The 13,261-nt window shown below is 43.5% G+C and overlaps 1 protein-coding gene across 2 annotated transcripts in view; it reads right to left on the bottom strand.

Moving 5' to 3' along the window:
- CDH26 (cadherin 26) overlaps positions 1 to 13,261 on the bottom strand; it is a 47,449-nt gene that overhangs the window by 19,846 nt on the left and 14,342 nt on the right. For both annotated transcript variants that reach the window (XM_027559059.1, XM_027559060.1), the window contains exons 5-8: positions 4,147 to 4,294; positions 2,242 to 2,408; positions 1,930 to 2,058; positions 99 to 284 (exon numbers count right to left, since the gene is read on the bottom strand). In XM_027559059.1, the coding sequence (XP_027414860.1) occupies positions 99 to 284; positions 1,930 to 2,058; positions 2,242 to 2,408; positions 4,147 to 4,294 (630 nt within the window). The remainder of the gene's footprint in view (positions 1 to 98; positions 285 to 1,929; positions 2,059 to 2,241; positions 2,409 to 4,146; positions 4,295 to 13,261) is intronic.

The following is a 13,261-nucleotide window of genomic DNA, read 5'->3' as shown; positions in this document are numbered from 1 at the left end:
CTCAGAACACATAGATCATCTGTTGGCACCTACTTCATTGTCAGGAGTCCTACAGAAAGGGCCTCGGTATCTACAGCCACCTGCTCAGACGCATTTACCTTGATAATATTTAAAATCCCTTCATTGGTCTCAGGATCTGTTGAAATGTGAAAATGTCCCTCTTCGTTGCCATTCGTTATGTTGAACTTCACTCTCCACGCTGCTGTAGATGGTGAATCACCATCTTGAACCCCGAGACGTAACACACCCTGGCTGGCCCAGCCTTCTGAAATCTGAACGTTATACTGAGAGAGATGATCATCATTGTCGTGGAGAAAAAGAAACACAGTCAGAAAAGAAAACAGAGAAGAAGAAAGAAAACGTAGAGAGACAACAACTTGGATGCTTCTCCTATGATTGAACTTGACCACGAAGGATCTGGAAGTCTGTTACAGCAGAGAATGTGTCAACAACGAATATCTCGTCCCTGTGACTGGATATCCAAATAACTGAAGAGCTGCATAACTTTAAAAGTGCACTTCTATCCAATGCAAGGCACCACTTCTAGAATAATAGTACACACCTTATTTTATGCTGCCTACAAAAATCTAACTCTACTAAAATAGTGCTCTTATGTATTTTAATTAAGGTGATAATCTTTCTAATACATAATAGATCTTTAAAATACCTCCTTATTCAATACTTTTGGTGACAAGATAATTTCTCCAGCACATCAAAATAACAATGTGTATTTTTTCCAGCCCTACTTTCGAGAGTACAGCTTTTTACTAAGTCGGGGAAGGATTTTGAAACAAGACTCAGATATAATAAATATGTTTCAGTTATTACATACTGTTAAGTGAGGTGCTTTCATTGGAAATATTTAAACTTCTGTTTATACAATTAATTTTCTTAAGTGGCACTTACAAAAAATAAGTGTTTGTAGCATTTGTTTATTCAACAAAGACTGTTGTGTACCAGATTCTGGTTTAGATGCTGTGAACAAAACAGCAAAAATCCCATCCCCAAGGAGCTGAGAACTGAGTGTATGTATGTTGGGGGGTTAGGTTGGGATTTTTTTTTTTTTTTTTCAGGTTGGGAATTTAACCAGGTCATCAGAAAAGACCTCCCTGAGAGGGGTCAGAAGAAAGACAGAAATACAATGGACGTTTTCCTCTTAAAAATTCATATGGAAGAGTGAAAAATTAAGAAACTAAAAGCAGATCATGACTGGTTTTTATTTCCTCTCTTAGCAATCTTCTGCATTTTAAGTGGTTTCGTATTCCCAAACTGATTGGGACAGTGAGTGCCAGCACCTTCTTTAAGCCTGAGGATCTAGCAGCCTGTGAAATCTTGTATGGAGCCCAATATATAAACCAGGTGAGCTGGGGAAAGCCTGGCCTGAGTCTGCCTGCCCATCTTATTTCAGAGCTCCGAACATTGTGGGTCAGGCTTGGGACAATTGGGCATGGTGGCAGCCAATTCTGATTGTCACGACTTGGGATGCTACTGGCCTCCAGTGGGCAGAGGTCAAGGATGCTATTGTTCAACATGCTACAGGTCACTGGGCAGCCCCTCCCCACCCTCCCTGTGCCCTTCCTCCATCTCCAAAACATCATCAGTGTGGAAAGTGAGAGGCCCTGAAGTGGATGGAGCCTGGATCCTCTGTCCTCCCCGAGCCTCAGCCTTCTTATTTGCAGGATGGAAAACGCAGCAGCTACAATCAGTGAAAACCTAGGGATTCCTGTCAATACTCTGAACATCGTTCTGGCACAAAATAGTAACAAATGTAGGCTCACATGATTGCTATTAACTGGTTCCCTATCAATGCAGTTGACTTCTTGATTCTAAGCTGAAGTTATTTTGGAGATTGCCTGTATCTTGGGTGATGGAGGAATTCCCTCAGCAAACAGAGCCTGGGGCATGGAGACTGTTCGTGAGGGGACTTACGTGGTCCTGGGTGAACCTGGGCATGTGGTTGTTGCTGTCTTGCACGTGTACATGAACAGTGGCTGTGGATGACAGCGGCGGGTTGCCACAATCCCTCGCTTCAATGAGTAGTGTAAACCGAGGCGCCATCTACACAAGGAGGAAAAGGTAGGTGAAACCTTTCAAACGCAGGAAAAGGAAATCTAATACAGAAATGTTCCATTTTAGCAATTTCAGTAGCCAGTCTAGCCACAGAGGGTTTCCCACTGCAAATGCAAATGCTCAGAGAGGGAGAACCCATTTTATTTTCCAAAGCAATAAAGTGCACATAACCTCATAATCTAAGCATCCTGACAGTCGCACTTCTCCACTAACACGGTCAATCCGGAAACCACTCTCTCTCAGTACGGGTGTTTGAGAAACAAGGAAGTAAAGCACTTGAGAGTTTGGAGTATTTTCTTGATCCAGATCCACTGCTGACATCTGAAAAACAGGTTGACCTGGAAAGAATTTTTTAAATTGTTACTATTGGCCAACAGCAGCCTATCCAACCAGTAGAAGAATGATTCTTTGCTGAATGGCACTGGGGCTTACACCAGAACGGATTGAGTACGTAAATATAAAGGTCAAGCTATAGACATACTAGACAAAGTGAAGAGGGATATTTAAATCGTCATAAGGTCAAGAAGGACTTTCTAATCATGATTGCAAATACAGAGGCTTAAAGGATAAAATCAATAGATCAATTTTTAAGTGTGTGGCAAAAAAAAAACAAAACTATAAACCAGGAAAATATATTTGGAATACATGTTGGCAGACAGAGACATAGACATTCTTAATGTCAAAGGAGGAGGTTGAAGTCAAGAAGAAAAATGACAATGACGCTAACAGAAGTGGACAAAGAAAAGAAACGAGCAACTGACAAGGGAACTAGAAATGGCCAGGAAAGTTATCACATGTCCAAGCACTTGGTAACTAGAGATGAACAGTACACTAAGCCCTGTCATATGCTGCTGGGCTGTGGATAAATTGCAACACGAAAGTTGTGTGTGTGGTTTGGAGCAGCAATTCTACCTGTCTGAATTTGTGCTAAGTAGGCAATGCTTGAATGGCACACGCTTCTAGCTCAGATATGTTCACTGAAGCATGTTTTGTAAAAATAACAAAATGTGACAATGAGATGTAAATGTGCAACCAAAGAAGATTGGTTAAAAATCTTAAAGCACATCCATAAAATAAAATATGACACACAAGATGCTCTAGGAGAATACTGTTAGGTTATAAACAGTAAAATTGCATTTTTAAAGAGAAAACTCTTAAATATGCACACATGAAAAGATGTGCTCATATATTTGTGTGTGTGTGTTAGTCACTCAGTTGTGTTTGACTCTTTGTGACCCCTTGAACCATAGTTCACCAGGCTTCTGTCCATGAGATTCCCCAGGCAAGAATCCTGGAATGGGTGGCCATGTCCTTCTTCAGGTCATATATTTATACATATGTAATATAAACACATATACATTTTGTACTATGATAAAGATGAAAAAAATATGTAGATATACAAATATACATTTGTAATGATGTGTATAAATCTGTGAATATATACACACATATAAATGTAACATGCCATGTGTGTATACACACACACATATGTAAGGTGCAAAGAAAAATATTGAAAGAATATAAACGAGAATATTAACAGTACTTATCTCTAATTGGTAGCATTAAAGATGCTTCCTATTTTAGTCTTTTTGTTTCTTGGAATTTTCCAAATTTGCTAGAGACTTTTGCAAAATAAATAATGCTTTTTGTTATTCAAATAGATGCTCATTTTAATGAGGATGGTTCAGGTTTCAAGACTCACAGAATCCTAGGTCAGGAATTTTAGATGCCATCTTGCTGCCATTTTACAGATGTTTACAGATGAGAATTTCTCAGGGATATGCAGGATCCCACCACCCACCTCTGCTTCTTCTTCCTCCGTTCATTTATTTTAGGTTGATATTTACGGATCAGCTCTTCCAACTGACAATTTCCACATCATTTTGCTGCTGATACAAAATGAAGCGTGGAGACCTCATGGCATTTTGCTCTCATCCAGGGCCTGTGACCTTTGGGATGTGAACAGTGAGAGGCCTCCCTGAAGACAAGTAGGACTGAGGCGCCCTGTCACTACAGAAGCTGGAAAACCTTCACGGCACAGAGAAGACAGGGACCCCTCAGCCCCACCTTGTATACCTGCAGCGTGGTCCTCCTTCACACTGATGTTAAATTCCTTCTCAGGGAACTCAGGAGCATGATCATTCACATCCTTGATCCTTATGTTGACAATCAAGGATTTATCTACGATGTGTCCTGTTAAGCGATTGGCAACATCAAAATAAACCTAAGAAGCAGAGAAACCATATTACTGTTGCAGAACCATTGATTTGGTGGCATGAATCCCATCCCAGTCAGTAATACTGTGTATCCTGCATCGGTGTCCTCCATAGACTGAAAGTTCCTGAAGGCAGGGGTCACAGGCTCTCATTCACCCTGCGACCCCAGGGACTGAGCATAGACTGGGCACTCAACAAGTGTTTGTAGGACAGATCAATGAGCTGACTTGAAAAACTACTTCATTCATTATTATTATTAATAGTAGGTTCAAATCTCAATTTCTCCACTTGTATCAACATAGGCAAGTTGTTATGAGCCTCAGTTCCTATATACTATATGTCTTGTAATGAAAAGTAAGCACACTATTGAATACTGGTGAAACGTTGCAGAGAGAAAACACTTAAGCTTTAGGGAGAGGGAACATTTAAAAGCAATTAGGACTAGGGATTCCCTGCAGCTCTAGTGCTTAGGACTTAGTGCTTTCACTGCCGTGGGCCCAAGTTCAGTCTTTGGTCAGGGAACTGAGATCCCCGCAAGCCCCACAACCAGTAAATAAATAAACCAGGACAGCTACGGGCTTCCTTGATGGCTCAGTGGGTAAAGAATCTGCCTGCAATGCAGGAGACATAGGAGATGAGGCTTCAATCCCTGGGTTGGGAAGAGCCCCTGGAGGAGGGCACGGCAGCCCACTCCAGCATTCCTGCCTGAAAGATCCCATGGACAGAGGAGCCTGGTGGGCTACTATCCAAAGGGTCTCAAAGAGTCCAACATGAGTGAGCAACTAAACACACACACACACGCACACACACACACACACACACACACACATAAACACGTAGAGTATAATAAGCTAGAAATCATTAAGAAAGATAATTTACAACCCCAAGTGTTTGGAAGTTAAGCAAAGCATTTCTAAATAACGTACAGATCAAAGAAGAAATCACAATGGAAATCAGAAAATATTTTGAACTGAATGGTAATTAAAACACAACAAATCGAAATGCATTTTCCTCTCATCATTCAAATATCAAACTCAGATTTTCTCTTCACGCTTTGATTCTGTAGAAGCCAGCAGCTCACTAAAAGCTTGCAAAATGATTGTTTACAGACACCCAACCAGTTCTGTGTTTGGCAATAGGGATTTTTGAGATTTGCCTGTGCTATAACTTCTAGGTCTCAAATTCCCTGTTGAAAGCATGTTACCAAGACACTTTTGCCTGAATTATATTCTGCTTACACAAAATGTTTAGTGAAATAAACATGCGGTTCTTTTATTCTTCACATCAAAGGCTTGGGTGTGAAGAAGTAACCGGAAGTCTTTCTGACAGTGTGGTGATGTAAAAGTTTCTGCTTCAGTAGCATTCCCGGAGACTTCGGAGTCTTGCAAAACTCAACTCACAGTGAATCATGTTGGAGAAGTATTTATGGAATGAAAGGTAGAAAGAAAATAAGCCACACATTTGCCACCGACAAAGGAACAAACATGGCGAAGGCGTCATTGATCTGAGGGATCATGATCTCACAAGGTCTTGTTTATGTCCCTGATTTGTGCCCCATAACAGAATCACTGTCAAAAGCAGAACGCTCATGGGCCAGGTCCCTCATTCTGCCTCAGCCAAATCACATCTGTAAGAGATTCAGGAACTGCATCATCACCCACTTACACAAAACAGCTGTTATATGTGGAAACCAACAAAAGGCAGCCTGAACCACAAGAGCCTTGATTCTGTTTTTTTAAAATAACAGTACCCATCCCAGCACTGACTAATGATTGCTTGCTGGAAAGGGCATTCTCTGGAACTGCTGAAGATGTAAATGAATGGAAGCATCTTGAGAGGACAAGTGTTCTTACACGACCCCCGCCGCAGAGCTCCTCCCATCATTCTGCTCTGAGCAGATGCTAAAATTGGTGTGCATGCATGCGTGCATACATGCGTGTGTGCAAAGACAGCTGAGGTGCCAGTGGGAATCCTTGGGTCCTTCTGTCTCCTTGAAAGCCAGTTACACCCTGTTGTTACCATATTTTTTGCAAATGATTATGTAAAGCTGTGCATGCATGCGTGCTAAGTCCTTCAGTCAAGTCTGATTCTCTGCGACCCTATGGGCTGTAGCCCACCAGGCTCCTCTGTCCATGGGATTCATCAGGCAAGAATACTGGAGTAGGTTGCCATATCCTACTCCAGGGGATCTTCCTGAACCAGAGATCAAACCCACATCTCTTGCATCTCCTGCATTGGCAAGCAGGTTCTTTACCACTAGCACCACCTGGGAAGCCCCATGTGAAGCTGTAAGCACACACAAAATATTAAATATAAAAACATATAAACAAAAGCAACGTTTTTAAGTCCACTCCTGAGGACATTTAGAGAGCATCTTCCTCAAATGGTTCATTCAGGAGGGTGGTCCGTGAGATTGCCTCAGCACCAATGAGGCAGTTGGTGCCAACTCTTGAAGGCAACAACAACAGACTGGTTCCAAATAGAAAAAGGGGTACATCAAGGCTATATATTATCACCCTGCTTATTTAACTTCTATGCAGAGTACATCATGAGAAACGCTGGAATGGAAGAAACACAAGCTGGAATCAAGATTGCCGGGAGAAATATCAATAACCTCAGATATGCAGATGACACCACCCTTATGGCAGAAAGTGAAGAGGAACTAAAGAGCCTCTTGATAAAAGTGAAAGAGAAGAGTGAAAAAGTTGGCTTAAAGCTCAACATTCAGAAAACTAAGATCATGGCATCCGGTCCCATCACTTCATGGCAAATAGATGGGGAAACGTGGAAACAGTGACTGACTTTATTTTGGGGGGCTCCAAAATCACTGCAGACGGTGATTGCAGCCATGAAATTAAAAGATGCTTACTCCTTGGAAGGAAAGTTATGACCAACCTAGACAGCATATTAAAAAGCAGAGACATTACTTTGCCAATAAAGGTCCGTCTAGTCAAGGCTATGGTTTTTCCAGTGGTCATGTATGGATGTGAGATTTGGACTATAAAGAAAGCTGAGTGCTGAAGAATTGATGCTTTTGAACTGTGGTGTTGGAGAAGACTCTTGAGAGTCCCTTGGAATGCAAAGAGATCCAACCAGTCCATCCTAAAGGAGATCAGTCCTGGGTGTTCATTGGTAGGACTGATGTTGAAGCTGAAACTCCAATACTTTGGCCACCTGATGCGAAGAGCTGATTCATTTGAAAAGACTCTGATGTTGGGAAAGATTGAGGGCAGGAGGAGAAGGGGACGACAGAGGATGAGATGGTTGGATGGCATCACCGACTCAATGAACATGGGTTTGGATGGACTCTGGGAGTTGGTGATGGACAGGGAGGCCTGGTGTGCTGCAGTTCATGGGGTCTCAAAGAATCAGACACGACTGAGCAACTGAACTGAACTGAACTTGAAGGCAAGGATTTAAGGGACGACGCACCACTGTCTTAGTCACTTATCTTTAGGGCAGAAGAAACAGAAAGTGTCTCAGAGACCACATCAGAGGGCTCCAGCAATGACCCTGCTCCCTGAAGAGTGAGCAGTTCTCCAGTATCACAAATGCATCTGTCGTGTCAGGAAGATTTAGAGACTGTTCATGCAGAGAAATTACTGTTCTTGCACGAGGTCAAAATGTTTAAATGGAATCCTTAATTTTCATAAAATTTAATAAATTTCTAGCCTATGTATGTTGACAATAGACAGTACAAATGCTTGCAAGGACATAGATGCAAGGAGGTCACCTCTGTGGAATCAGATCAGAGAAGAAATTTGGGAGTGAGGAGAGGTTTTTAATGACTATACCATTAACATAAATAAGTAAATAAATTCTTATAGAGTTTTAAATTCCATAAGAAGCCTTTATTAGCTTTACACCTAAAAAGTAAGATAAGCAACAGGAAAGAATCATTCACTACTTGTGGGAATGCAAACGGTGTAGCTACTTTGGAAGAACAGTTTGGCAATTTCTTTCAAAACTAAACATACTCTTACCACACCATCCAACAATCATGTTACATCCTGAACATGGATGTTCAGTTTTATTCATAATCATCAAAATTTGGAAGAAATCAAGATGGCCTTCTGCAGGTGAACGGATAAACAAAGACCGGTACATCCACAGTATTCCACAATGGAATATTTTTCAGCAATGAAAAGACATGGAGGAAGCTTCAGTGCATATTGCCAAGAGAAAGAAGACAATCTTGAGCAGGTGACAGACTGCACCATTCCAACCCTATGATATTCTGGAAAAGGCAAAACTATGCAGACAGTAACAGGATCAGCAGTTGCCAAGGGCTCCGAGGAGGGGAAGGAATGAATAGATGGAGCACAGGGGAAACTTAGGGCAGTGAAGCCATGATGGCAGAAGGGCGGGTACATGGCACTATACATTCCCAAAACCCAGAGAACGTACAGCACAAAGAGTGAATCCACGCGTAAAAGATGGGCTTCAGTTAATGATTATGTATGACATTGGTTCATCGATTGTAACAAATGTCCTATAGTAATGCAAAATATTAATAATAGAGGAAACTATGGGATGAGTGGGAAAGTGAGGAGGTATATAGGAACTCTGTGCATGCATGCGTGCTATGTCCCTTTAGTCATGTCTGACTCTCTGCGACCCCATGGACTGTAGCCCGCCAGGGTCCTTTGTCCATGGCATTCTCCAGGCAAGAATACTGAAGTGGGTTGCCATAGCCTCCTCCAGGGGATCTTCCTGACCTAGGGGTCAAACTCGCATCTCTGGGAGGTAGATTCTTTACCACTGAGTCACTGGGGAAGCCCATAGCAATTCTGTACTTTCTATCTATTTTTCTGTAACCCTAAAGTGGTTCTAAGAAATAACATCTATTAATTTTAAAAAAGGGCCCCTGCTTGCAAAATAAGGCATACGCAATCATATATATATACATATATATATGTATGTGTATATATATATATATGTATATGTATATAAAGTAGGTCTACTCTGACTTGCTACTGAATCTCTCATTGCTTTAGGAAAAATGGTGATTTTATTTGTTGAAGAGTGAAAAGCTTTTGGGGAGTCCACAGAGAGTCAGAAGGAGCACCAAGGAGCTCTCAAGCAGATGATCCTTTACAGTGGGAATGCTGGTTTCTCCTCTCAAGGGGCCTCTGGTGACCAGATGCAGAGCCCTGCTCAGGGACGATAAGTATGGGGTTTATGGCCAGAGAAGAAGCTCCAGTGAGGCCCAGGGAGGGTGGACTTGCCCGGGGCCTGGCTGAGCCCTTACATAAGTCAGCTCCTTTCTTCTTTCATAAGTCCTGGAGGGAGGCTCCCTTGTATTCCTCCTCTGCAACATTTTAAAAATATATTCATTTATTTGGCTGCAGTGAGTCTTAGTTGGGGCACACACAATCTCAGGTCCTTTTGTGGCAGGGGAGACCTTTATGAACCCTTAGTTGCAGCATGTGGGCTCTAGTTCCCTGACCCGGGATTGAACCCAGGCCCTCTGCACTGGGAGCACTGCATCTTAGCCATTGGACCACCAGGGAAATCCACCTGCTCTGAATTATTTGAGAGGGTCCATGACTGTCAGGCTCAGAGCCTGGAGGCAAAGCAGCCCAGATTCAAGTGCAGTTAGGTGTGGGGTCGACTTGATGGTGCCACCAGCTGGTACTTCATCTCTTCCCTCTACGGCCTCAGAGTCCAGAGTAGGCTGCTTCACCAGATAGCCGTCTTAGGACCCTGAGAGCTTCAGGCAGCCATCTGCCCCACCCTCCACTTTTCCTCATAGCCCACATGGCCTGATCTGCTTCGCTGTTTGTACCTCCTCAGGCCTTTTTCCCAGCAGACTGGCTGCTCGCTGATCAGCAGCCACCGTGGTGGTCCTGCTCAGCATCGTAAGATGCTGTCCTGGGCCCCATGTCCACTCTCATTCAGCTCTCTCCTCTCCCTCTATGAGACAAAGGATGCTGCGAGGCTGCTAGTCCTGAACTTGTCCGCTTTGGGGACTCCAACATACATTTTTAAATTTCTGTGCAAGCTAACTGGCTTTCTGCAGCACTGTTTCCACATGCTCCTCCATAATTTATGACGATGCTGGCAAAGCTCTGCTCCTTAATCACCCTGACTTCTGGCTCTAAGTCTGTGCCAACTATAATCCTCCCACTTAAAAACAAGAGCCACATGTTTGTTTTATGTTTATTATTCTATGTTACATTTATTATCCTAAAGCTACATCTGAGACCTTTAGTTCTGAAAGATGCCTGAGAGGCATAAGTGCTATTTGTTTTTGCCAAGATGCTAGGAATTCCTAGGAACTCAGAATCACAATGGGGAAAGGAAATGTCATGGATATTCTCCGCACTTTTAAAGGGTTTTCAGACTTTTGTTACAGCCTTCAGATTTATATCCTTGGGTAAACACACCACAGGGCATTGATGTGATAGCTACATGAAATTACATGTACAAGATCCTTTATTCTAGACACAAGCATATAGAAAGAAACATCTTAAATGCCAAACACACAATACAAACACATCTATGGATAGCTTAGAAGTAGGTGAAGATAACTACATTGGGATAAACAGCCACAAATAATTATTATGAGGAATGTAAAAAGGTGACTTTCTTGAGTGTACTTGTACCCTATGAAATTGAGCATATTTTGATATAAATAGAAAAGATCTCTACACAGAAAAAAGACTTTCCTTCTCTCAGTCTTAAATCTTCCAGCAATTCTCAGTTCGTGCTGCTGCTTTCTTTTTTAAAAATTTTTATTTACTTATTTATTTTTGGTTGTTCTTGGTCTTTATTGCTGCGCAGGCTTTAGCTCGGTTTCAGTGAGGAGGGCTACTCTCTAGTTGCGGTGCACACTGGCCTCTCATTGCAGTGGCTTCTATGTTGCAGATCTTTAGAGCGCAAGCTCAGTATTTGAGGTGCACAGGCTTAATTGCTCTGGAGCATGTGGAGTCTTCCCAGACCAGGGATCAAACCCAGGTCTCCTGCATTGGCAGGCAGATTCTTTACCACTGAGCCACCAGGGAAGCCCCTGCTACTGCTTTCTTGCAGGTTTTTTATGGGATTAACCAGAAATTAGCTCCTCCAGCCACCCTGTCACCTTCAGAACACAAGTTTTAGCCAGCTTTAGTGTCTCCTTGCCTGGAGAATCCCAGGGACGGCGGAGCCTGGTGGGTTGCCGTCTATGGGGTCGCACAGAGTCGGACACGACTGAAGCGACTTAGCAGCAGCAGCAGCAGGAGTGTCTCCTTTGGGAAAGGCAATGACACCCCACTCCAGTACTCTTGCCCATGGGAAATTCCATGGACAGAGGAGCCAGGTGGGCTGCAGTCCATGGGGTCACTAAGAGTCGGACACGACTGAGCAACTTCACTTTCACTTTTCACTTTCATGCACTGGAGAAGGAAATGGCAACCCACTCCAGTGTTCTTGCCTGGAGAATCCCAGGGACAGGGGAGCCTGGTGGGCTGCCGTCTATGGGGTCGCACAGAGTCGGACACTGAAGTCACGCAGCAGCAGCAGCAGCAGTGTCTCCTTTACTATCTGCAAGAGTAAAGCGGTGCTGCTAGAGCTGTCTTCTTGCCAATACATTAGACTTACTGAATTTTTAATAACATCCTGTCCTTAAGGACAGTCAAAAAGCAGTAGTAAGCATTCTTAGAGAAGCCGGTAGTTAAGCTAGAGCACTCGGTTTGGGTAGTGTGCCTATGACACTCTGCTTGTCCCACCTTCAGGGCTGATAATCCTCAGCAGCCTGTCTCACATCTTGCTAACTAGTAGCTAAACCCCTGGGTTAGTCCCCTATGATTTTTGCATCAAGCTGGGTGCCTACAACGAAAATGTATTCTCCTGTGCTTCTGGAGGCCAGCACCAAAACTGGGGTGTCTATAGGGTGGGTTCCTTCCTGGGGCTCTGCAGAATGGCCCACTCCAGGCCCCTCTTCTTACTTCCCACGGAGTCAGCGATCCTTGGTGTTTCCTGGCCTATAGACACATCACTCCAGTTTCTGTCTCCAGCTTCCCATGGCCTCCTCTTCTTTCTCTCTGTGTCCAAATCTCCCTCCCCTTACAAGGATGCTGGTTACTAGACTAAGACCTAACCCAATTCAGCATGGTGCTCAGATGCTCAGTCATATCCAACTCTTAGCAACCCCATGGACTTTAGCCCACCAGGCTCCTCTGTGCATGGGATTTCCCAGGCAAGAATACTGGAGTGGGTTGCCATTCCCTCCTCCCTGACCCAGGGATTGACTCAGTATCCTTTGCTACCTGGGGATCCCAAATGCCAGCCTTAGTACATTATTAAAGATGTTAAAAGCAATCAAACAACAATAACCAAAATAAAACCGCCCCAAGCACTACGTGTTTTGTTCCATCCTTGCACAGCTTGTGCCTGTTAACTGTTGTGTCCTAGCTCCTCCACCGTCAACCTGCAGAGGCCTGGGGAGCAGCAGCAGCATCTCCTGGAAGCTTGTGAGAGATGCAGGAGCTCAGGGCTGCTCCACCTACTGATTAGAACCTGCATTTTAGCCAGATTCCTAGGTGACCTGTTTGCTCAGTAAAGATAGAGAAGTGCTGTCCCAAGGTCCCCCTTATGACTTTATATTCCATCTTATTTTAGTTATTTATCTATCTATTTTATTTTTGGCTGGGCTGGGTCTTCACTGCTGCATACAGGCTTTCTCTAGTTGTGGTATGTGGGTTCCTCATTGTGGAGGCTTCTCTTGTTGCAGAGCACAGGCCCTAGGCTCAGAGGCTTCAGTAGTTCCAGCTCCCATACTCTATAGCAGGGGCTCTGTATTCGTGGTGCGCAGGCTTAGTTGCCCTGTGGCATGTGGGATCTTCCTGGACCAGGGATTGAACCTGGGCTTCCTGCATTGGTAGATGAATTCTAAACCACTGGACCATCACAGAAGTCTCTATATTCCTTCTTTTTTTAAAAAACTGCACACTTTATGGAGGGGTTTGAGGGATTATATGGAGAGAGAAGACCTA

Source organism: Bos indicus x Bos taurus, chromosome 13 (assembly GCF_003369695.1).
Source record: "Bos indicus x Bos taurus breed Angus x Brahman F1 hybrid chromosome 13, Bos_hybrid_MaternalHap_v2.0, whole genome shotgun sequence".
In the NCBI taxonomy this organism is placed as follows: Eukaryota; Metazoa; Chordata; class Mammalia; order Artiodactyla; family Bovidae; genus Bos; species Bos indicus x Bos taurus.
The sequence above is the reverse complement of the archived record's forward strand: the minus strand, read 5'-3'. Positions and strand labels throughout refer to the sequence as shown.